Source organism: Convolutriloba macropyga, chromosome 14 (assembly GCF_964194025.1).
Source record: "Convolutriloba macropyga chromosome 14, txConMacr16.3, whole genome shotgun sequence".
Lineage (NCBI taxonomy): Eukaryota > Metazoa > Xenacoelomorpha > Acoela > Convolutidae > Convolutriloba > Convolutriloba macropyga.
In genome coordinates, this window is record NC_134481.1 from 19819199 (window position 1) to 19844844 (window position 25646).

The 25646-nt window shown below is 35.9% G+C and overlaps 1 protein-coding gene across 1 annotated transcript in view; it reads right to left on the minus strand.

Moving 5' to 3' along the window:
• Positions 1 to 11398: 11398 nt before the first annotated feature.
• Positions 11399 to 25646, minus strand: part of LOC142352877 (uncharacterized) — a 36432-nt gene continuing 22184 nt past the window's right edge. The window contains exon 5 of the mRNA XM_075405033.1: positions 11399 to 11587. Within this exon, the coding sequence (XP_075261148.1) occupies positions 11399 to 11587 (189 nt within the window). The remainder of the gene's footprint in view (positions 11588 to 25646) is intronic.

The window sequence follows — 25646 nt, forward strand, 5'->3', positions numbered from 1 at the left end:
GTTTTCCTACTCGCGCCAGAATTGCTTTTCCCGAAGATATGCTCGAAAATGTCCATGAGAACAATTTTGTAATCTATGAGTCTATTTTTGGTTCGCTAGAAGCTCCGCCGGTAGCGGCGGAGATTCCAATTGCTTCAAGTAACGACGTTGTACCACAGATTGTAGAATATGTGGAACTACCAACTACCGACTTTTCAACTGCTAACGGTTTAGGTGAAGATCGTATAAGCATTTCTGAAGTTAACTTCGCGTGCTCCTCTCCAATTGGTCTGGAAAGATTTGAGGACAATGATAGGGCAGATTTATATACCGAGGAATATCATTCAGAAGAGTTCTTAGACTTTGAACTGTATGAGAATTCTGGCATTGGACATGACCATTTTATGAAAAAGTTCCAATATTTTGCAGACAAGCATAAATTCTCTGATTGCGCTCGAAATGATATGTTAAAATTGTTTGCTGGTACTCTTCCTTGCCCAAATAAAATTTTTGCAAACTTGTTGGTGACGAACATGCCAATAATGACATCCAAGGGGTCAGGTAGCTCTAAGTATGTAATTGTTGATCTTTTTTGCCAATTGGAAAAAATTTTGGAGCGAAATGCTCTCTACGTTAAAAAATCATGGTCAGCTTCGTGCCCTTGGGAGTTCTCTACAGATATGTTTAAGAAAAGTGAAATTCAACTTGTACTAAGCACTGACGGTGCACCTCTTTTTAAGTCATCTAAGCTCTCTGTGTGGCCTGTTTGGGTGCAAGTCTATAACCTGCCTCCAATTTTGCGATCGAGTTTTTGCAATCTCTCTCTTCTAGGTCTCGGGCATGGAGAATCAAAGCCAGATTTTTCCGAATTGCTCTCCATTATTTGTTTAGAATTGAAAACCATATGCAATAAATTTTTCAACTTAAAGGAACTAGGTAAAATAAGATTCAAAATCAGATCAATAGTTTGCGATATGCCTGCTACAGCTTATGTTCTGTGCATGAAACAGCACATGGGATACAGTAGCTGTCCACATTGCTTTATTAAAGGGTTTCATCAAAATAGGAGAATGTTGTTCAGTGTCAAAAAAGCTTTCATTATGCGTGATAACGAAAGCTTTTTGCAGTGTGGTTTTCTGGCAGACCAAACAAAGCAAATTGTATCTGGAGTAAAACTGTCCACTCCCCTCAAAAATTTTTTAAACCTACCATGGGATTGTCCAATCGATCCCAAGCATCAAATTTTCTTGGGCACCGGAAAAGTTCTTTCCAAAATGATGATATCCTTCTTCAAAGGATCTTCTGCCGTTCTTCTTCAGGACGAAATTTCTAAATGCAAAGTTCCCTTCGATTTTTTGCATCGCCCTAAAAGAATTGACGAATTGAGCTACTGGAAAGCGCACGATTTCAAGATGTTTTTTTTCCACATCGGTGTTTTGGTGTTTAGTGTTGTCGGCGTCTCAAGTCCAAATTTCACAAGTTTTTGCCGGCTGAGCTTTGCTGTCAGAATACTCTCAGACGCATGTTTCGATGAAAATAAATTGGAATTTGCAAAATCTCTAATCGATTGTTTTTTTGCTGATTTTGTTGACCTTTATGGAGAAGATTCGCAGTCCTTTAATTTTCATACCATGAGGCACTTAATTGAGCAAGTCAAGAGAAATGGACCCTTATGGTTGTTTTCAGCTTTTTGTTTCGAGTCTGCTAATCACCATCTCTTGTCAGCTCTTTCGGGAACAATTAAAAACCCAGAAAAAATAGTAGACCGCTTTTTGAGGCATCAAATATCTTTCGCTGAGATGCAGATTTCCGATAAAAAGCTTAAGGTAAATTTTTTGACAAATTTCACAAAAGTGACAGAGGAGGTTTGAGCTTTTTGCCTTGAGCAGAAAATGGATCTTATTTTTAGCAGATATTGCGGTGGAAAAAAATTCTGCTCAAATTCTTACTCTCGTTTAAACGGAAACCTAGGCGAAAGCGTTTTAATGCTTAGTAATGGCAAATTTGTATCTTTGGAATGTTTTGCAAACAGAACTGGCATTTCATACGCTGTTGTTAGGCAATTCGAAAGCGTTGAAGAAATTAAATTGGGCCTGTTAAAAGAAACGACCTTTGCTTACATTTTCAAACTATCAGGGCTTGGAGATCTGAGGCTAATAAAAGTTGATGATTTGAAGTTCAAAACGATTGTTTACCCGAACGGTAATATTTTGCATGTTAGTGTTATGAAAGAGGGCTTCGAGCACAATTAAAAATTCAACAAGTTTTTTAGCCTTCTTTGTTTTTGTAACAGCATTTTTCCAGTTTTAGTTTTTTTGAAAAGAACATGCCATCTTTTGAACTCATTTTTGTCGAATTTCGTTACTTCAGTTGCTGTTCTTCTTTTTTTTTTACAAAAGATACTGCGCATACCTTTTACAGGCCTCATCAGACCAACTTGAATGGAAACAGCAATCGTGTGACAAGTTTCAATACTCCAGCAGTACTGAGGTAATATCGTTTTGCATAATAGTTTGGAACTATTTGTTAATAATTATTTTTTATTTTGGTAATACACATCAATATTAATAGTCAAAAAATTCAAAATTAAAGTTTTTGGGTTATTGCTTCCTCAAAAAAGTTAATTTTGAACTGTGCTTCGTAATTGTTACTGAAACTGGCTTTTAATATAGCTCTATTCTTATCATTGGTGACTCTAATGTCAGAAGAGCGCGAGAAGACATCCGTGAAGACCGCATGCTTGGAAATTACAACATTGAGTTTCTATGTTTTGGTGGGCTACGATCTAACGAGCTTGGGCCAATGTTCAGTCTTGCGGCATCGCAGTATGACTACGTAATCATTGCTTGCGGTAACAATGACCTAGCGGCTTTTTTTAACCGGCCTGCAGTCGAACCCAGTCAAGTTGCGTTAAATCTGGTATCTTTTGCCAACGTTCTGAAGGAAAGAGATGTTCATTGTGTTGTACTGGGAATGGCTATGCGAGGTGATATGAACTCAGAAATTGTTCAAGAAACTAATTCTCTGCTTTACAATCATTTGGGAAGTCGCTATGTTCCATGCAAACTTAAACTAAAACATATGATTGAAGGAGATGACGTTCATTATAATTTTAATGGGCGGCGCGACTTTTTGGCTCTTCTTTATAGAGTCATAAAGTGTAGATTCAATTTGTAATGTCCAAGATTTATTGTTGATGCTGCAATTTGAGTTTTGAGTTGAATTGATGTTTGACTTTTAGCTTTTTGGTTCTCACTTTTTATAGACGAGCTGTCTGTAGAGACAGTTCTTACCTTTTTGTCCGGATTTTTTGTCTCTCTTGGTTGATGAATTAAGAGCTGTTTGCCTTGAGTCATTTGCTTGGTTCTATTATCCGCGTTTCTTTTTTTTGATAGAAATTGATTGTTTGTATTCGTCGATTGTAGCTCCAAATTGGTCTAGTTTTTTTCCTCTTTATACTGTCTGAAGTTTTCTACTCTTTTTTGTTGACTGTGGGTTGCGCTATGATTGATAAGAATGAGGGCTTTATTGATTGTTTTGTTGCTTGTTGTATTAGATGTATGGATTGTTCAACTTTGATGTATAAGATATATTTTAGCCATTTGATTAATGAGAATACTATTATTCGTCTTGTCTAGCGCTGTGATTAAAAAGCAATATGAGCGCAATTGTTGGAATTATTAACTCTCTTGGTTGATGAATTAGAGTAGTTGTTTTTTGTTGACTTGAGTCATTTGTTTTGTTCCATTATCTGGATTTCATGCTTTGTTGATATGATGACCTTTTTGTTTGAGTTCGTTTGTAGTTCCGAATTGGTCTAGTTTTTTTCCCTCGTTTTACTTGTCTGAACTTTTCTACTCTTTTTCATTGACTGTCGGCTGCGCTATGATTGACAAGAATGAGCGATTTCATGGATTTTTTGGCTGCTTGTTGTCTTATATGTATGGATTTTTCAACTTTGATGTATTAGATTTTTTTTGCCATTTGATTAATGAGAATACTGTTATTCGTCTTTTCTTGTCTAGCGCTGTGATTAAAAAGCAATATGAGCGCATTTGTTGGATTTTTTATCTCTCTCGGTGGATAATTTAGAGTAGTTATTTTCTTGTTGACTTGAGTCATTTGTTTTGTTCCATTATCTGGATTTCATGTTTTGTTGATATGAAGACCTAATTGTTTCAGTTCGTTTGTAGTTCCGAATTGGTCTAGTTTTTCCCTGGTTTTACTTGTCTGAAATTTTCTATTCTTTTTCATTGACTGTCGGCTGCGCTATGATTGACAAAAATGAGCGCTTTCATGGATTTTTCGGCTGCTTGTTGTCTTATATGTATGGATTTTTCAACTTTGATGTTTTAGATTTATTTTTGCCATTTGATTAATAAGAATACTGTTATTCGTCTTTTCTTGTCTAGCGCTGTGATTAAAAAGTAATATGAGCGCATTTGTTGGATTTTTTTGTCTCTCTCGGTGGATGATTTAGAGTAGTTATTTTTTTGTTGACTTGAGTCATTTGTTTTGTTCCATTATCTGGATTTCATGTTTTGTTGATATAATGACCTAATTGTTTGAGTTCGTTTGTAGTTCCGAATTGGTCCAGATTTTTCCCTCCTTTTACTTGTCTGAACTTTTCTAATCTTTTTCATTGACTGTCGGCTGCGCTATGATTGACAAAAATGAGCGCTTTCATGGATTTTTCTGTTGCTTGTTGTGTTAGATGTATGGAGTTTTCAACTTTGATGTATTAGAAATTTTTTAGCTAATTGATTAATGAGAAACTGTTATTCGTCTTTTGTCTAGCGCTGTGATTAAAAAGCAATATCAGCGCATTTGTTGGATTTTTTGTCTCTCTTGGTTGATGATTTAGAGTAGCTATTTTTTTTTTGTTGACTTGAGTCATTTGTTTTATTCCATTATCTGGATTTCATGCTTTGTTGATATGATGACCTAATTGTTTGAGTTCGTTTGTAGTTCCGAATTGGTCCAGATTTTTCCCTCCTTTTACTTGTCTGAACTTTTCTAATCTTTTTCATTGACTGTCGGCTGCGCTATGATTGACAAAAATGAGCGCTTTCATGGATTTTTCTGTTGCTTGTTGTGTTAGATGTATGGAGTTTTCAACTTTGATGTATTAGATATTTTTTAGCTATTTGATTAATGAGAAACTGTTATTCGTCTTTTGTCTAGCGCTGTGATTAAAAAGCAATATGAGCGCATTTGTTGGATTTTTTGTCTCTCTCGGTTGATGATTTAGAGTAGTTATTGTTTTTGTTGACTTGAGTTATTTGCTTTGTTCCATTATCTGGATTTCATGTTTTGTTGATGTGATGACCTTTTTGTGTGAGTTCGTCTGTAGTTTCGAATTGGTGTAATTTTTCCCTCGTTTTACTTGTCTGAACTTTTCTACTCTTTCTCATTGACTGTCGTCTGCGCCATGATTGACAAAAATTAGCGCTTTCATGGATTTTTCTGCTGCTTGTTGTCTTATATGTATGGGTTTTTCAACGTTGATGTATTAGATTTATTTTTGCCATTTGATTAATGAGAATACTGTTATTCGTCTTTTCTTGTCTAGCGCTGTGATTAAAAAGCAATATGAGCGCATTTGTTGGATTTTTTGTCTCTCTCGGTTGATGATTTAGAGTAGTTATTGTTTTTGTTGACTTGAGTCATTTGCTTTGTTCCATTATCTGGATTTCATGTTTTGTTGATGTGATGACCTTTTTGTTTGAGTTCGGTTGTAGTTTCGAATCGGTCTAGTTTTTCCCTCGTTTTACTTGTCTGAACTTTTCTACTCTTTCTCATTGACTGTCGTCTGCGCTATGATTGACAAAAATGAGCGCTTTCATGGATTTTTCTGCTGCTTATTGTCTTATATGTATGGGTTTTTCAAAGTTGATGTATTAGATTTATTTTTGCCATTTGATTAATGAGAATACTGTTATTCGTCTTTTCTTGTCTAGCGCTGTGATTAAAAAGCAATATGAGCGCATTTGTTGGATTTTTTGTCTCTCTCGGTTGATAATTTAGAGTAGTTATTGTTTTTGTTGACTTGAGTCATTTGTTTTGTTCCATTATCTGGATTTCTTGTTTTGTTGATATGATGACCTAATTGTTTCAGTTCGTTTGTAGTTCCAAATTGGTCTAGTTTTTTCCCTGGTTTTACTTGTCTGAAATTTTCTAATCTTTTTCATTGACTGTCGGCTGCGCTATGATTGACAAAAATGAGCGCTTTCATGGATTTTTCGGCTGCTTGTTGTCTTATATGTATGGATTTTTCAACTTTGATGTTTTAGATTTATTTTTGCCATTTGATTAATGAGAATACTGTTATTCGTCTTTTCTTGTCTAGCGCTGTGATTAAAAAGTAATATGAGCGCATCTGTTGGATTTTTTTGTCTCTCTCGGTGGATGATTTAGAGTAGTTATTTTTTTGTTGACTTGAGTCATTTGTTTTGTTACATTATCTGGATTTCATGTTTTGTTGATATGATGACCTAATTGTTTGAGTTCGTTTGTAGTTCCGAATTGGTCCAGATTTTTCCCTCCTTTTACTTGTCTGAACTTTTCTAATCTTTTTCATTGACTGTCGGCTGCGCTATGATTGACTTTTTCGCTTATTATATTTTAAGTTAAATTTTATCGGATCAAGGAGTTGTTCAAATCGAATCAAACGGGGTATGGAGTATACCATGGGTACCTAGAGTGTCGAACAAAGAGTTTTTGCTATCGCTTGTCTAGAAAAAAAGTTAGCTTTTCAAACGGAAATTTGCTGTTATTTCGAATAATGAATTTTAAAAATAGGTCTTTTTCATCGGGTCAAGGAGTTGTCCAAATCGAACCAAACTCGGCATCGAGTATCCCATGGGTAACTAAATTGTAAAACAAAAAGATTTTTTGCTATAGCTTGCGTAGGAAAAAAGTTAGCTTTTCATACGGAAATTTGAGATTATTTCCGAATAAGTTTAAGTATATTTAAAAATAGCTCTTTTTGAGCGGGCAAAGGAGTTGTCCAAATCGAACCAAACTTGGTATAGAGTATCCCCTGTATAAATGGAGTCTGAAACAAAAAGATTTCTTGCTATAGCTTGCCTAGGAAAAAAGTTAGTTTTTGATACGGAAATTTGCTATTATTTCAAATGAATAATTTTAAAAATAGGTCTTTTTTATCGGGTCAAGAAGTTGTTCAGATCAAACCAAACTTGGTATGGAGTAGCCCCTGTGTAGGTAGAGTCTAAAACAACAAGAATTTTTGCTATAGCTTGCCTAGGAAAAAAGTTAGTTTTTAAATCGGAAATTTTGACTTATTCTCTTATTCTATTTTCAAAAATATAGAAATTTCATCGGGTCAAGGAGTTGTTTAAAGTGAACCAAATTGATATCCCAGATTACCAGTACTATTTAGGTTGTTATGCAAAAAGAATGGTCCGCCTAACTTTCCAAGAAAAAAAGTTAGTTTTTCATACGGAAAGTTGCAATTATTTCGTTTAAATTGCAATTATTGAATTTTAAAAATAGGTCTATTTCGTCGGGTCAAGGAGTTGTCCAAATCGAACAAAACTTGGTATGGAGTATCCCCTGTATATATAGAGTCTGAAACAAAAAGATTTCTTGCTATAACTTGCCTAGGAAAAAAGTTAGTTTTTGATACGGAAATTTGCTATTATTTCAAATGAATAATTTTAAAAATAGGTCTCTTTTATCGGGTCAAGAAGTTGTTCAAATCAAACCAAACTTAGTATGGAGTATCCCCTGTGTAAGTAGAGCATAGGAAAAAAGGAATTTTTGGTAAAGCTTGCCTGGGAAAAAAGTTAGTTTTTAAATGGAAAATTTTGACTTATTCGCTAATTCTATTTTCAAAAGTATGGAAATTTCATCGGGTCAAGGAGTTGTTTAAAGTGAACCAAATTGATATCCCAGACTACCAGTACTATTTACGTTGTAAAGCAAAAAGAATGGTACGCCTAACTTTCCTAGAAAAAAAGTTAGTTTTTTAATCGGAACTTTGCGAATTTCGCAAATAACGAATTTTAAAAATAGGTCTTTTTCATCGGGTCAAGGAGTTGTTGAAAGTGAACCAAATTGATATCCCAGACCACCAGTGCTATTTAGGTTGTAAAGCAAAAAGAATTGTCCGCCTAACTTTCCTAGAAAAAAGTTAGTTTTTCATACGGAAAGTTGCAATTATTTCGTTTAAATTGCAATTATTGAATTTTAAAAATAGGTCTATTTCGTCGGGTCAAGGAGTTGTCCAAATCGAACCAAACTTGGTATGGAGTATCCCCTGTATACATAGAGTCTGAAATAAAAAGATTTTTTGGTATAGCTTGCCTAGGAAAAAAGTTAGTTTTTCATACGGAAGTTTGCGAATTTCGCGATTAGCGAATTTTAAAAATAGGTCTTTTTCATCGGGTCAAGGGGTTGTCCAAATCAAAACAAACTTGGCATGGAGAATCTCCGGTGTAACTAGAATGTAAAACAAAAAGATTTTTTGGTATAGCTTGCCTAAGAAAAAAGTTAGTATTTCATATGGAACTTTTTGAATTTCTCGAAAAAGGAATTTTAAAAATAGGTCTTTTTCATCGGATCAAGGAGTTGTTCAAAGCGAACCAAATTGATATCCCAGACTGCCAGTAGTATATAGGTTGTAGTGCAAAAAGAATTTTTGGTATAGCTTGCCTAGGAAGAAAGTTAGTTTTTCATACGGAAATTTGCTTTTATTTCAAATATTTAATTTTGAAATATAGTATTTTTGATCGGGTCAAGGAGTTGTCCAAATCAAACCAAACTTGGTATGGAGTATCCCCAGGGTAGGTAGAGCATAGAAGAAAAAGAATTTTTGGTAAAGCTTGCCTAGGAAAAAAGTTAGTTTTTCATACGGAAAGTTGCAATTATTTCGTTTAAATTGCAATTGTTGAATTTTAAAAATAGGTCTTTTTCATCGGGTCAAGGGGTTGTCCAAATCAAACCAAACTTGGCATGGAGTATCTCCAGTGTAATTAGAATGTAAAACAAAAAGATTTTTTGGTATAGCTTGCCTAGAAAAAAGTTAGTGTTTCATATGGAACTTTTTGAATTTCTCGAAAAAGGAATTTTAAAAATAGGTCTTTTTCATCGGGTCAAGGAGTTGTTCAAAGCGAACCAAATTGATATCCCAGACTGCCAGTAGTATATAGGTTGTAGTGCAAAAAAATTGGTCCGCCTAACTTTCATAGAAAAAAAGTTCTTATATCAATCGGAAATATCGACTTTTTCGCTTATTTTATTTTAAAAAATAGTTAAATTTTATCGGATCTTAGAGTTGTTTAAAGTGAACCAAATTGATATCCTAGACTACCAGTATTATTTATGTTGTAATGCAAAAAGATTGGTCCGCCTAACTTTCATAGAAAAAAAGTTCGTATTTCAATCGGAAATATCGACTTTTTCGCTTATTTTATTTTAAAAAATAGTTAAATTTTATCGGATCTTACAGTTGTTTAAAGTGAACCAAATTGATATCCCAGACTACCAGTACTATTTAAGTTGTAATGCAAAAAGATTGGTCCGCCTAACTTTCATAGAAAAAAAGTTCGTATTGCAATCGGAAATATCGACTTTTTCGCTTATTATATTATTATTATTATATATATTATTATATCCTTTCTTGCGACTCAGTCAATCAAGGTGCTTTATTTTATTATTGTTTTAGCTTCCTTATGATGTATGTTGATGTTTAGTTTTTTCTCAGATTTTTTCAGAAAGAAAAGAGCCAAAAAAACTGGTACCTTTTTAGAAAACCTATAAAAAAAAATCGAAATCGATTTATAGGATTCTAATTGGTACACATAGTTACTGAGCTCACGAACCTTGCTTGCTGAGACAACGTTTTATGTGTTATATGTTGTTTAAGCCCCTTATGGGCGTTTTGAAGTATGTTTGGGGGTCATTTTTTACGTTTTAGAAAGCTTTTTATAGCTATGTTGGTCTTGCAAGAGCGTTGGTTTTCTGTCTGGAACCTTTCTGGAGCGACGGATGCCTGGCAGGAGTCTTACAAAGTCAACGGTTATCTGGTAAGAATCTTATTAGAACAACGGTTATCTGCTAAGAATCTTGCAAGATTAACGGTTATCTGGTAAGAGTCTTGTAAGAGCCCTTACAAGATGATGCATAATCATACAAGAGTCTTGCAAGAGTCTTGCAAGATCTTAGCAGATAACCGTCCCAATTTGACTAGGGAATGTCGCAAAATTCAAATCTTAATAAATTGTGCGTTTTGTGGAATCCAGTGAACAAGGCGTCTCGTAACTCTTCACGATTTACATGCCAGTTTCGACAATAAAAATTAAATACGCAGATCGTGGAAATATACTATTTATATTGTGGAAAGGGCTTACATTTTTCAGGAGCCTCCACGAAAAAGCGTAACTCATTTCCACAACTTTTACGTGAAGTTAGCCTAAAACTTCATGGCCCGAATTATATTTGTGGTTACTTGAGACCCAATTGAAAGACTTTAATAATTTTGTGATCAATATTATGTGTAATCGGAAAACCAACAATTTTTGTCTTAATCCGCGCTTCACATCGAGCGGGAAATTTTTGAAATTAAGCACCAATTGGGCTTTCATTCGTTTTGGTCTAATTAAAAATATCTTAGTTATTAGATACTTCAAAGGTAGAAAAACGTGATGCGTGGAAGCTATTGACTTAGGGCGGGGAAATGAGTGATAAAGGATTGTCAAAAATTTCACGCTAGCCCAAATACGAAAGCTCATATCCAATTTTGAAGCCAATTTGAACTATATATAACCTAATGTAACTCGTTTCCAAACACGCTTACAACTCTAATCTTAAAACATCGATTGCGAAAAAGCCCGCAAATCGATTATAACTGTTGGATTTTTTGGATATTGGCCACGTAATGTTAACTATTTATCGGGAGGGTAAAGATGCTAATTCAGAATTTTGAGGTGACTGTGCGCAGAGTCTTCGATCAAAACGTGTATTTCGCAATTTTGGATATTGCTTTTTTTATTTGTATATAGTTTGACTTCTATTACATTTTTATTTCTGATCTTCAGACTCAACGAGCGTGTGTTAAATCAAGGTTACATGACTCCGCTGATATCATTTAGCTGTGCAGCTCTAGACAAACGCCAGAAGCTATCAGCGACTTTGTGCAAAGCTTTCTGCCTGAAGTCACTGAGACTGGCGTGCCGATCACGTGTCCAGTATACGTTATGTCACACACAACCTATATACTGAACACGTGATCAGAATTTTCAGCTCATGCGACGTAACTTATCCGGAGCCCCCCCCCCCCAGCTTAGTGAGCACATATTATTTGCACCCCCCAGATGCACGTGCCATAGTTTTACATAATGATTTACTGTGTGATGGCACGTGCTCTTGAATTGGGGGACGCAGAACGTACTGCCACTTACCCAGTTGTTGCGCCGGATGAACACCGCGGCATGACCTCCCCACTGGCAATGAGCTGGTTGTAGTTTGTCAATCCAAACATTGGAGTGGGGTAGTTTCCTCTGGGGACATAATGACAGGTGACTATAGTGTTACCATTGCAAGTACCAGACCCACAGCCTATCAGTGCAGTGTTGAACCACATCATCTGAAAAATACGCTCCTCTTTAATACCCTAGACTAAACCAGGTGTAAACTTTCATAAATTCCAGGTCTAGACTAGGGTAGAGTACACACTACAACAAGAACTTCACTTTTTTTGCATTTTGGAGTTGAGAATTTTGAATAGCATGTCTCAGAGGAGTCAAATTAGTAACTTTGATAACTCAGTACTTGTAGTCCAAATAGGCCAGTTTATTTGTAATTGCAAGTTTTTTGTGCTTTTTAGATAGCACACTAATAGAGGGGGGTGCATTATTAACTCAATTAACGCAACACGGTCAAGCACCTTACGCCTTTTGTCATATTAGTTTCCCTCTTTTTTCATAGGTGAAGAATGTCTATTTAGGTGTCTGGAAACTAAAAATAACTAAAAATTGAAATAAATGTTAAACAAAAGCTTAAAAAGAGCCATTATATGCAATCATAACAGAAAAAATGAGTTACTACAATGCAAGGAAACCACAACTATACTTTGTTAAGCTTATTGTAAATCGCAGCTTGCGAAAGAAATTTGATGCAAGTCCTAAAAAATATTTATAATCGTTTAAAACACTCACGTGCACATTTAAAGTGCCGAAAGTCTGAAGTGCCAGAAGTTGCTGCTTACCCGGATCTGTTAGTCAGTTAAAATCAGAGCTGGAACATTAATTTTTACAGCCTGGATTTTAGCCAGGCCAGCTTTCTGAACATGTCCCACTTTGCAATTTACAGCATGTTCTGCAGAGAAAATTATAGTGATTCATCCTACGCATTATTTTGTTATTATTAGCGTTCTCTGTGAAGCTTCACTAACCGAATGTCCTCAAGCTGAGCATTGCTAATTATCCGTATTCACTCTATCTGAGCAGGCTAATTACCCGCCATTTCTCTATCTGAGCAGGCTAATTACCCGCCATTTCTCTTATCTCTATCTGAGCAGGCTAATTACCCGCCATTTCTCGATCAATGGTTGTCCCTCATCTTAAATTGTCCAAACAATTAAGATCCCTTATCTGAATTCCTAAATCAGGCGTTTCATGCCCGATGTAAACTATTGAAAAACTCAAAACACATGCATTACTTTGAACTAAAATGAAATAAATATAAATAAAACATTTAATAACGGAAAAGAACAATTAATCAAGGAAATAATAAATAAATGTCTGTTTATAGGTGTTCTGTTCTGTTTATAGGTGTTCCGTTCTGTTTATAGGTGTTCTGTTCAGTTTATAGGTGTTCTGTTCTGTACTCTGATCTCCTGCCAACATTGGGAATAATTGCTGTTTGAAACACGTAATTTGACCTCGTGATATCGTTTGCTACACGTGGACACGCTGACGAACACGACAGCCACGTTCCAGGTGTTTCCATCTGACATTCCAGGCCAGACGAGGTCGGCCCACGTCCACCTTCGTCAGCAGTAGCACTTCCCACACCCGGCCAACAACACACCAGACCCCCCCAAAGGGCACAGCGTGTCAGGAAAATTCTTGAACGTCAGATTGTACACAATGGCCGGAAGAATAAAGAACTACTGAAATCTCATTGATCTGAAGCATAAAAGGGAGAGAAGCAGCGAAAACTAAAACCTGTAAAAGGGGACAAGTTAATATTAAACCACATGAGAACAAAAGAATAATTTGAATCATGAATTGATTTGAATATTCAATTCAGAGCAGGATGAGGACGACGCCTCATAATATTAAGCCGGAAACGCAGAATTCACAGATTATTCGCAGAATTCACGTATTAAGACGGAAATATTAAGCCTCATAATATTAAGCTGGAAACGCAGAATTCACAGATTATTCGCAGAATTCACGTTGCACCGACAGTATAAGTGCACCCATATGCCGATAGCCCTCTCCAAATTTATCGAAATGGAACTTACAATTGTCGTCAAAGTCTTCTCGTCTTATAAGCCTACTACTTTTTAATTGGGGGCCCAACTTGTTACGCAAAAACATATTATTGTAAGCAACTAGATGGACGGGCAGATCTTTCCGTCTCATATGGCCGGCAAATTTTACTTTAGTTGGCCACACACTCCGACTAAACTCTTTAAACTTCTGGCAAATTAGATTAACATTCAAGTTTTTGACATCGTTATCACCATCAATAACAAAAGCATGTGTGTAGCCTCTCGTTTGTGCTACAAGACTCATCAGATCATGACAGCGGCGCCCTCCTTTGCCGTCATAGACCGAACTGCAAAAAAAGTTAATAGTTACATTGATGAAATTAAAGTAGTTACGCTGATGAAAATAAAATAGCATATGTTTTACCAATATGCTGCTAATAGGGGATCCCGTTCAAGATGTGGTTGGGCATCTCTGAGGTTTGAATCGCCAATTATCAGACATCGGATCTGGGGAAAAACAAAAAATGGGGAAAAATATTTTGAAAATTCAGAGGACTTTTCATTATGATAAGTTTTTAGATTGAAAAAGCAAACATAATTGGCAGATAGAAAAGACAAACATAGCTATCTATCTATCTATCTATCTATCTATCTATCTATCTATCTATCTATCTATATATCTACATATCTATATGTCTATCTATCTATCTATCTATCTATCTATCTATCTATCTATCTATCTATCTATCTATCTATCTATCTATCTATCTATCTATCTATCTATCTATCTATCTATCTATCTATCTATCTATCTATCTATCTATCTATCTATCTATCTATCTATCTATCTATCTATCTATCTATCTATCTATCTATCTATCTATCTATCTATCTATCTATCTATCTATCTATCTATCTATCTATCTATCTATCTATCTATCTATCTATCTATCTATCTATCTATCTATCTATCTATCTATCTATCTATCTGTCTATCTATCTATCTATCTATCTATCTATCTATCTATCTAATCTATCTATCTATCTATCTATCTATCTATCTATCTATTAGAACATTTTGCTGCTTGATCTTTCTCCTAGTCTCCCTAATGGCCGGCATCATCAGCCTTCTCATGAAATTTTTTTAATCTTATAGTGGTTTGAGCTTAAAGTGATTTTTTATATGCATAGACCAAACAGTTTTGAACAACATAAAAAATTTCGCAAGTTTTCTGTCTCTTTCTCATTTTGTGGTCATTTAAATGGAAAACTTGGCCGAGCGTGGTCAGGAAATTATGTGCGAGCGCACACTACCGATCTTCTTTGTCATAGTCATAGTCCCTGACATCAATAATTTTTGTTTGAAGTTTTATTTTTGTATTGTTCAATTTATAGTGCTCAATGGAGGCATATTAAGCGTTTTTATAATTTTTGTATAATTTGTTTGATCTTTCTTGGACTGATGAGATATCATGCAATAGGAAATAACTATATAAGTAGTTCTTTGTCTTCAACAAGCCGGCTGTGCTCAATATACAAAATTTCAGCATTTCTTGTATTAGTGTATCTTAATACTATGCGATCAGATCAGAGCGCTAAACTGGATGTGATTTCAATGGTGCCAAAAATATGAGTACCCGGTGAAACAAAATTTGATATACCTTGCCAATAAATGCAAATTCTTGACAGTCTTCACAAAAGACGGATATTCTGACTAAGATCTTAATAGGACAAAAATTCTTGGTAAGACCATGCCATGATCTTATCAAGCTGTATCAAGCAAATCTGTTGATGAAACTTGCCAAGATTATAGTTAAACATGGCAAAAAAATTTTCACTAAAATTGAGAGGCGTAATAAGTAACCATAGTTTTGTGATTGCTCTTTTCCTGTACAATATATTTTTAAGTTGCTCTTTTCAAGATTTTTCGCATTTAAACCAACTTTTTTTGTCCTTGTTTTCTCGAATCCGTTTCTTCTAGTCATATACCAACAGAAATAGCATTCAAACCCACAAAAAATGGTTTTTGATGATATATTCCAACATTCTTGATATTTTTTGCTAGTTCTTGATAAAACTTGACAATTCATGTTTAATCTTATGATTTTGTGCTAATTCATATTTTTGGGTGCTTTTGAGTTTTTAGTACTTGGTACGGCTTGCCATGTCATGTTAATCTTTCTTGGAAAGCTTACCAAGATCCTGTTTCTTGACAACCATGCAGAGATCTTGCAAGTTCGTATATATAACATGGCAAGATCTAGGCAACATTTTCCATGATTAAGCCTGTTTTCTATGACCCCCAGTTATACGTTGTTATATAGAACTGTACTTCGTAAAAAAATAGCACGTGCGCCTGAGGTTCATAAAAGTTTTGTGCTCACTAAGCTGGGAGCGGATAGAATAGATCTTAAAAACGTATCAAAAGAAAAAAGAAAACGGCATTTATCCAACAACCTCCCGTTTGTTGGCAGCGAAATTACGGATTTGCAAAACAAGCTCATTAGTTTGATGCATAAAAAGATATTTAAAAAAATGATATTAATTTGACGCAGAACAAGCTCAGTAGCTTGATGCGACTTTTAATATAAAAAATTAGGCAAAGAAATGACTGATTTCCAAAAACAAGCTCAGTAGCTTGATGCATTTTGAAGAAAAGAAAGAACCGGTACTAATTTGACGCAAAACAGGCTCAGTAGCTAGATGCGACGTTTAAAAAAATAAGGAAGAAGTGACTGATTTGCAAAACAAGCTCAGTAGCTTGATGCATTTTAAAGAAAACAAAAAATCGGTACTAATTTGACGCGAAACGGGCTCAGTAGCTTGATGCGACTATAAACATAAAAAATAGGGAAGAAACGACTGATTTTCAAAAAAGCTCACAAGCTAGATGCATTTTACAAAAATGAAAGAATCGGCACTAAATTGACGCAGAACAGGCTCAGTAGTTTGACGCGACTTTAAAAATAAAAAAGGGGCAAAGAAATGACTGATTTGCAAAGCAAGCTTAGTAGCTTGATGCAGGTCTCATTTCTAAATTGGGCGACAAAACTGTTAATTAAAACAAGCTATTTAGTTTGATGCAATTTTCATTTTGACAAGTATGCAAAACAAGCTCAGCAGCTTGATGCATTAAAATAAATAAAAAAATGGCACTAATTCTACGCAGAACAAGCTCAGTAGCTTGATGCGACTTTTAATAAAGTAAGGAAAGAAATGACTGATTTGCAAGGCAAGCTCAGTAGCTTGATGCAAGTCTTACTTCTAAATTGGGCGACAAAACTTTGAATTAAAATAAGCTCTTTAGTTTGATGCAAACTTAGTTTCGAAGGAAGGCAAGAGTGACAAGTTTGCAAAACAAGCTCAGTAGCTTGATGCATTAAAATAAATAAAAAAATGGCACTAATTCTACGCAGAACAAGCTCAGTAGCTTGATGCGACTTTTAATATAAAAAATTAGGCAAAGAAATGACTGATTTCCAAAAACAAGCTCAGTAGCTTGATGCATTTTGAAGAAAAGAAAGAACCGGTACTAATTTGACGCAAAACAGGCTCAGTAGCTAGATGCGACGTTTAAAAAAATAAGGAAGAAGTGACTGATTTGCAAAACAAGCTCAGTAGCTTGATGCATTTTAAAGAAAACAAAAAATCGGTACTAATTTGACGCGAAACGGGCTCAGTAGCTTGATGCGACTATAAACATAAAAAATAGGGAAGAAACGACTGATTTTCAAAAAAGCTCACAAGCTAGATGCATTTTACAAAAATGAAAGAATCGGCACTAAATTGACGCAGAACAGGCTCAGTAGTTTGACGCGACTTTAAAAATAAAAAAGGGGCAAAGAAATGACTGATTTGCAAAGCAAGCTTAGTAGCTTGATGCAGGTCTCATTTCTAAATTGGGCGACAAAACTGTTAATTAAAACAAGCTATTTAGTTTGATGCAATTTTCATTTTGACAAGTATGCAAAACAAGCTCAGCAGCTTGATGCATTAAAATAAATAAAAAAATGGCACTAATTCTACGCAGAACAAGCTTAGTAGCTTGATGCGACTCTTAAAAAAGTAAGGAAAGAAATGACTGATTTGCAAGGCAAGCTCAGTAGCTTGATGCAAGTCTTACTTCTAAATTGGGCGACAAAACTTTGAATTAAAAAAAGCTCTTTAGTTTGATGCAAATTTAGTTTCGAAGGAAGGCAAGAGTGACAAGTTTGCAAAACAAGCTCAGTAGCTTGATGCATTAAAATAAATAAAAAAATGGCACTAATTCTACGCAGAACAAGCTCAGTAGCTTGATGCGACTTTTAAAAAAATGAGGAAATAAATGACTGATTTGCAAAGCAAGCTAAGTAGCTTGATGCAAGTCTTTCTTCTAAATTGGGCGACAAAACTTTGAATTAAAATAAGCTCTTTAGTTTGATGCAAAGTTAGTTTCGAAGGAAGGCAAGAGTGACAAGTTTGCAAGACAAACTCAGTAGCTTGATACATTAAAATAAATAAAAAAATGGCAGTAATTCTACGCAGAACAAATTCAGTAGCTTGATGCGGCTTTTAAAAAAATAAGGAAAGAAATGACTGATTTGCTAAGCAAGCTCAGTAGCTTGATGCAAGTCTTACTTCTAAATTGGGCGACAAAACTTTGAATTAAAATAAGCTCTTTAGTTTGATGCAAACTTAGTTTCGAAGGAAGGCAAGAGTGACAAGTTTGCAAAACAAGCTCAGTAGCTTGATGCATTAAAATAAATAAAAAAATGGCACTAATTCTACGCAGAACAAGCTCAGTAGCTTGATGCGACTTTTAAAAAAATAAGGAAAGAAATGACTGATTTGCAAAGCAAGCTCATTAGCTTGATGCAAGTCTTACTTCTAAAGTGGGCGACAAAACTTTGAATTAAAACAAGCTCTTTAGTTTGTTGCAAATTAATTTCGAAGGAAGACAAGAGTGACAGGTTTGCAAAACAAGCTCAGTAGCTTGATGCATTAAAATAAATAAAAAAAATGGCACTAATTCTACGCAGAACAAGCTCAGTAGCTTGATGCGACTTTTAAAAAAAAAAGGAAAGAAATGACTGATTTGCAAAGCAAGCACAGTAGCTTGATGCAAGTCTTACTTCTAAATTGGGCGACAAGACTTTGAATTAAAATAAGCTCTTTAGTTTGATGCAATTTTAGTTTCGAAGGAAGGCAAGAGTGACAAGTTTGCAAAACAAGCTCAGTAGCTTGATGCATTAAAATAAATAAAAAAATGGCACTAATTCTACGCAGAACAAGCTCAGTAGCTTGATGCGGCTTCTACAAAAAATAAGTAAAGAAATGACTGATTTGCAAAGCAAGCTCAGTAGCTTGATGCAAGTCTTACTTCTAAATTGGGCGACAAAACTTTGAATTAAAATAAGCTCTTTAGTTTGATGCAAAATTAATTTCGAAGGAAGGCAAGAGTGACAAGTTTGCAAAACAAGCTTAGTAGCTTGATGCATTAAAAAAAAATAAAAAATGGCACTAATTCTACGCAGAACAAGCTCAGTAGCTTGATGCGGCTTTTAAAAAAATAAGGAAAGAAATGACTGGTTTGCAAAGCAAGCTCAGTAGCTTGATGCAAGTCTTACTTCTAAATTGGGCGACAAAACTTTGAATTAAAACAAGCTCTTTAGTTTGTTGCAAATTAATTTCGAAAGAAGGCAAGAGTGACAAGTTTGCAAAACAAGCTCAGTAGCTTGATGCATTAAAATAAATAAAAAAAATGGCACTAATTCTACGCAGAACAAGCTCAGTAGCTTGATGCGGCTTTTAAAAAAATAAGGAAAGAAATGACTGATTTGCAAAGCAAGCTCAGTAGCTTAATGCAAGCCTTACTTCTAAATTGGGCGACAAAACTTTGAAATAAAATAAGCTCTTTAGTTTGATGCAAATTTAGTTTCGAAGGAAGGCAAGAGTAACAAGTTTGCAAAACAAGCTCAGTAGCTTGATGCATTAAAATTAATAAAAAAAGTGGCACCAATTCTACGCAGAACAAGCTCAGTAGCTTGATGCGGCTTTTAAAAAAATAAGGAAAGAAATGACTGATTTGCAAAGCAAGCTCAGTAGCTTAATGCAAGCCTTACTTCTAAATTGGGCGACAAAACTTTGAAATAAAATAAGCTCTTTAGTTTGATGCAAAATTAATTTCGAAGGAAGGCAAGAGTGACAAATTTGCAAAACAAGCAAAGTAGCTTGATGCATGAAAATATAAGACAAATTGGCACTAATTAGACACAGAATAGGCTCTGTAGCTTGATGGGATTTCGAAGAAATGAAATAAGGTGTTTTTAACGTTTTTTCTTCTCATGAATGCTCAAAATTTGAGCACAATCTTGCAATAATTTTTCTGCCCAATACGCACTGTTTGTCATCCGTAAGGTCGGTAAATAGAAACACTTTCTTCATGAGACGTGCAGGAACAGACTTTAGAATATTTGTTTTCTCTACCTGAAAAAAGAAGTCTTTCACTCGTCCAATCTCACGCAAAGTTCGAAGAATTTTGATTTCAGCCTGTACCTCGATGAAGAAAGGTGGCCCAGGTTGCGTAAAGAAATACTGGATTTGACCAAAAACTTCATCGGTGTTCTCGATAAAAGACACAAAACAGTTTGTATGTTTTGATCTTGCGTATGCCGGGGAGTCGAAGTAGGTGTTTTGAAAATAATGATGGTTAAAAAACTCAGCTTCAGCGTAAAGGGATTTTCCAAGCTTGACAGCACTTGTATAAATGAACTCATCGCAGTAACTAGCATTATCAATGTAAACGTTTCCTGTCAAATTACTGAAAATTTCTCTCAGTTTTGGGTCTTGAATTTGTGCGCTAGCAAATTTATGCCTCTGTAGAATTCTACGACATATGATCTCGCAATCATTTTGTGATCCTGTGAAGACGTCACCTAGGGTTCGATTTGCAGCTTCGAAAGACATCGCTGAATAACAATAAAGCGGTTCAAAACGTCTCACTTGGTCAACGAGATGTTTTAAACAGTGTACGTTAATAGTTTCGACGCGTTCGTTGCCATCGTGAATCGAAACAATATCTTCGCAGAAGCGTAGCAGGAGTTTCTGAGCTGCAGCGGTGTTTGTGTCTTTGCTAGATTCGAACAAAATTCTTACGCCAAAAACCAAATTGACGAGATGATTGTACAACGTTTCAGGTATCCGATTTGAAAAAAAGAGAGGGCTGATGTAAAACAATCAATTGAAATATTCATTGGCTTTGAACTGAGCCATTTCATCAAGTGGTCGAATCTTTTTAGAGTAGGCTACCATTTTGCGTGGACAATTCAAGTTCGATAGAACTAAATTGACTTTAACTTTATCATCAGATGACAGGGCTCTGTAGCATAATTTCAGAGCTTCGGGAAAAACCCCTAACAAAACACAGTGCATATAATCGATAGGCGCTGCTAGGGGTAAATTATTAATAACTGAGGAGAAAGCACTTTCGCCCTTTACGCCAGCTACGTTAATCAATTCATCAACTGGAACTAATTCTGCGTATTTAACGAAAACGTTGTTTATATCCGGTTCGCGTATTTTTCCGATTTGAGCAAACGGATAATACGCATGTGTCTTACCAATTGTCTTGCCAGGTGCCGTGCAGTAATGACACCCGTAGAAACCGTTAAACTTGAACATATTGAGCATATGGCTTTTTGCGCCCAAGTCTGCAATAAGAAGCTTGATTGAGAAAAAAGCTTGGAAGGAAACTCCGTTATGTTTGAAATTAACACCTGATAACAACTCAGAGTTTATGATTGGAACGAGTTCATTCCAATTGGGAGTAGTATTACCGTTAAACAGGGCACCCAAAACAATATTTTGACGACTCATCTTTTTCCTGGGCGGCAGATCTGCAACTTGAAACCAAACTGGCCACAACTCCTTCCGCAGTGTCGACTTTTTGATGTTGACGCCGTCAGAGAACAATAGCAGGTTAATAAAGACTTTCCTGTCGTCATTTAAATCCACAGGAGGGCAAACAAATGTGTTACAATCTAGGTGTGGGCTTTCTTTCCGTTGATCACTGTATTCAATTATATCATTAAAATTTCTTTGGACAATGTCTCTTAATTCAAACCGGAAACCAGTTACACAAAGACTTTGTCTTGGTGACTTTTTCAGGAAACGCACGTCCTCTTCAAAAAGTTTTTTTGCTCTACGAATTTGCGAATAGCTGGTGGGAAAATTGTTTCCTTGTGGAAGAAACGCCTTTATGAGCGCATGCATTTTAGTTGAGCATTCGTCGGAAAGACTAAAGCGAGAACAAAAGGCATTCATTAGAACAGTGACATCATCGACGCAAATTGTGCTACCCTCAAACAACCGAGCGGAATTTTTTTGGGCAGTTATATTATTTATTTCAGGTGAAATATCCGGATCGGACACAGAAGCATTAGTTTCGGGGGAAATACCTCGACCGGAAACAGCAGCATTAATTTCAGGAGAAATAACCCGATCGGACACAGAAGGTTTGTCAGAAAGAGAATTTTCCGAAGATGGAGTAAAGTTTTCTCGTGGCGAGTCAAACACGTTCTCCGCAGCAGCATGGGAATCAAGTGACGTTCGTTCGGAGCTTGTTGTTTCTAATTGAGAGATACTGCTTTCTGTCGTCTGTTCCGACTCAAAGTCGTTTCCTACCGTCTGAATGTTGGCTGATAGGTTAGGTAGTTCGGGTGAATCATAAATGCTTAACGGACTGCTTGGTAATTCATTGACTTTTTCTATTAATTTACGACCTCTAAGTTTTTGCTTTATTGGTGGACAAGGCGAACAGTGTGAAGATTATTGTTCTCCCTCTAAATCAACTAACACCTCGTTTGCAAGATCATCGAGCAAATTTTGCAGTAAAAATTCAAAAATACAATCGCATTCTGCATTTCTTCTTTCCTTTAAACGGCAAGTGCAGCAGAGACACTCGTTTTCTTCGAAAAATTCGGGACCATACTTAACGAAATTTTCGTCCCCTGGGTAAATTTTTTTCTTGATCCTCAATTGCACTATTCCTGAATCACTCGAAAAATCATACTCACAATTGGGCTCAGAATTGGAGTTCACAAAACGAATGGGACCAAGTAAAAGTAATTGCTGTCCTGTGCGTTCAGAGGACATAACTGATAGATTTGTCACCGCACCAAATGGAACTGGGGCTACAAAACCTGAAGGTTTCCGTTTGAAAATCTCGGGCGGGTGAACAACACTTTTTCCTCTATAAACTAGTCGGTAGCCTCCAAAGTTGTCATGCTCAATTGCAAACGTAGGTGCCAGATCTTTGTACGATTGACACAGGATTTCAAACGTCTCTTTCCATTTCAAGTCACTCTTAATTTTTCGCAGGAAAATACATTCTCTTAAAGGTTGAATAGGCGCCATTGCAGGTCTATCAGGTGTCTGAACAAATTTCTCTACGGCAAAATAATTGCATTGAGCAAGCACTGACCATTCAAGTTTTTTAGGCAGCATTATCTCTAGAAATAGGGAAAATTTGAAAAACCTTTGTTTTCATGTATCCGAAAATTTTTTGAAAAAAAGAGTAAACAAAAACGTCAATTTATCAAATCGGAAAGCCGGAGAGCAACTAATCAAAAGAACGAGAAAGTTATTCAAAGAAGATGCCTTGAAAAGAAACAGATAAATTTAATCCATATAAACTCAAGAAAAATTGAGCAACGAAGCGCATTTTAAAAAGCACATACAGTTAAGAAAATGTAAATGTCCACCAGAGATATTGTTTTTCTGGAGATTCGGTTAATGAACACCACTTTCAGAGAACAGTTACTAGTCATAGCTCTTCCGAAGTTCAGCGTTGACTGTTTCCGTCAATCTTGTTTGACTTGGTCCCGGCGCCGATCTCATACCATCTTCCTTTGGTTCGTTGCTCTTGCGTTCGCCAGACCGGATCTCATTTGCGCGGTTATTTAGGCTTGCTTTTGCTAGCTCGTAAGAGTGGAGCCACTGATCCTCGTACTTAAGTCGAAAGAGATCTGAAGTGAAAAAAACAGCAAAAATTGATCAATTGCATTTACTATTTGAAAAACGGACCAGTTTTCTAAGATCTGTAAATTGTTTTCTTTGGCTCTTGCAAAAAATTTAAAACCGCAAGAACTCTGCCATTTAAAAAAAAAACAAATTAAAAACTATAAGACCTCACAAACCTTTGAAAAGAGTCTTTCTTGTCGGTGAAAAATCAGTCCTGGAGACTACACCCTGTTTTTGCTTTATCTTTGGAGACAACATATGTTGCTTTATTTCCTCAACAGTCCACAACCGTTTGCAAGCGTTCCTTCCGACCAATTGAGGCGTTGCTCCACCAGTTTTTGCCAAATCGGTACCTTCTCCTGGGCCCTTTGTAATGAGAAGCAAGGCCTCATCTCTTTCCGGAAAGCTTTTGGCCACTGGGAGGAGAACACCCAGTTTGGACACTTCGGTAGTCTAGAAAAAGTTTGCTTAAAAATAGGATCATTTCGCTCCTTTGTATTTACATTCAAAAAATAACTCTTTCAAAAATTCTCGGCAACTTCAATATTTTCTCGTTTTTTATATTATGTTTTTTATTTGCTCATTTAAATTTTTGCGTTTTAAAACCATTGCTCCTAATGTTTACTAAATTCTCTACTCTTTACTTACAAGTTGCTTAATAGCGTTGGTAGACATTTGAATCTCCCTGTAATTCCTGTTCGAAAGTGATTTCAGTTCAGGTCTGAGCTCAGTCATACAATTTACTATGAGTGTCGCAGCTTCCATAATTTTGTCTGCTGCAGTCTTCATAGCATCGGAGGCTTCACGATCAACTCTGCGAATCTTTGTCTCAGAAATCTCATCCGGGTTGATTGCTTTGCTCCGTTTCAGCTTGAGTTTCTTATTCACCCCTGGTGTAGAGGAAAGAAGTTTCTTTTCTTGTTCTTTGCACTTGTCTGCGGGTTCGTCGCCTATTGCGCTGCAGTTAGGTTTGTCAGTTCCATTAGGCTCATACTGCAACTCGCTGAAAGTTTTTGATACCTCTTCCGGGTCTAAGACTTTAACAGGCACAGTCTGTGATTCTGCTTGCCCCTCAGTTGCGTATGCATCCATGATTAGTTGCTCTTCTTTGCTTGAGCTCTGAGAACACGATTGGCCTACATCTAACTTTCGTCTTACTCCTTGTGACCCACAATGTTCGTTAAGCAAAATTTGGTTAACATCGTCGTAAACTGTCATATTTGGGTCTCGTTCAGGGATATAGCGTGCAAAGCTGCTATTTCCGTTCGTATCGGTTATTTTAATAAGTGTATTTGCTTCCCATTCATTGCAAAACTCCTCGCCTCCTACCGTTAGCACCTCCGCTGTCCAAATGTAGGATTTTGTGCGTGGATTTTTTCTTGACCATTTAACGTTTATGAATTCGCCTTGCTAAACTCATGTCTTATTTGCGGTTGTTATTATTTTCCAAAAAACTTAAATTCAAAAACGTTTCTGATCAATAAAATTTCATAATAAAACGCTTTCCACTCGATAGAACATTTGTTTCTTTTTTTAAAAATATTTATAAAGAAAAATAGAAAACACGTACTCACTTTTATATGTAAACGTTCGGATAAATCAAGACAAACAGAATCCCCAAGAGCGCTGACCACGCTGCAGGTGTTATCTTCAAACAATATGAGCCAGTGGACCTTCTTAAGTTGATCTTTCGTTATCTTTAAGGCGTTTTCCTTAGATTTCCTCTCAGTAACACCCAAACCACGGTTCGTACGTGGTGGCAATCTAGTCTTTCCATCCTATAAAAAGGACGTTAGCAGTTTATTCCGTATAGGATGCTATCATCAGACTAAAACTATTGCTTCAAAACTCGTCAAGAGTAATATTTTTATTTACAAAAATAACCAAAAACTTTGCCAGCTCGGCTATAAGGGCCTCGTTTTAATCGTGCTGAAACCGCTTTAGGACTAATACTCAGGAATTAGGGCTTATAAGCTTGGCCCTACTTAGATGTGCACTTTTTATCTACAACTAGTAAATGTTCACAGAGTTCAGTAGTCATTTTTTTAGTGACGTAAGGCACGCAATTGACCAAAAAGCCGAAATGACGCCATGCACACAAATTTTACTGCAAAGCAGTAGGAATCCTTGAAGTTAATAAAAGTCAATTCCGAAAAGTCAGATGATACGACTCACCGAATTTTAAAAACCACAATATCCCCAATAA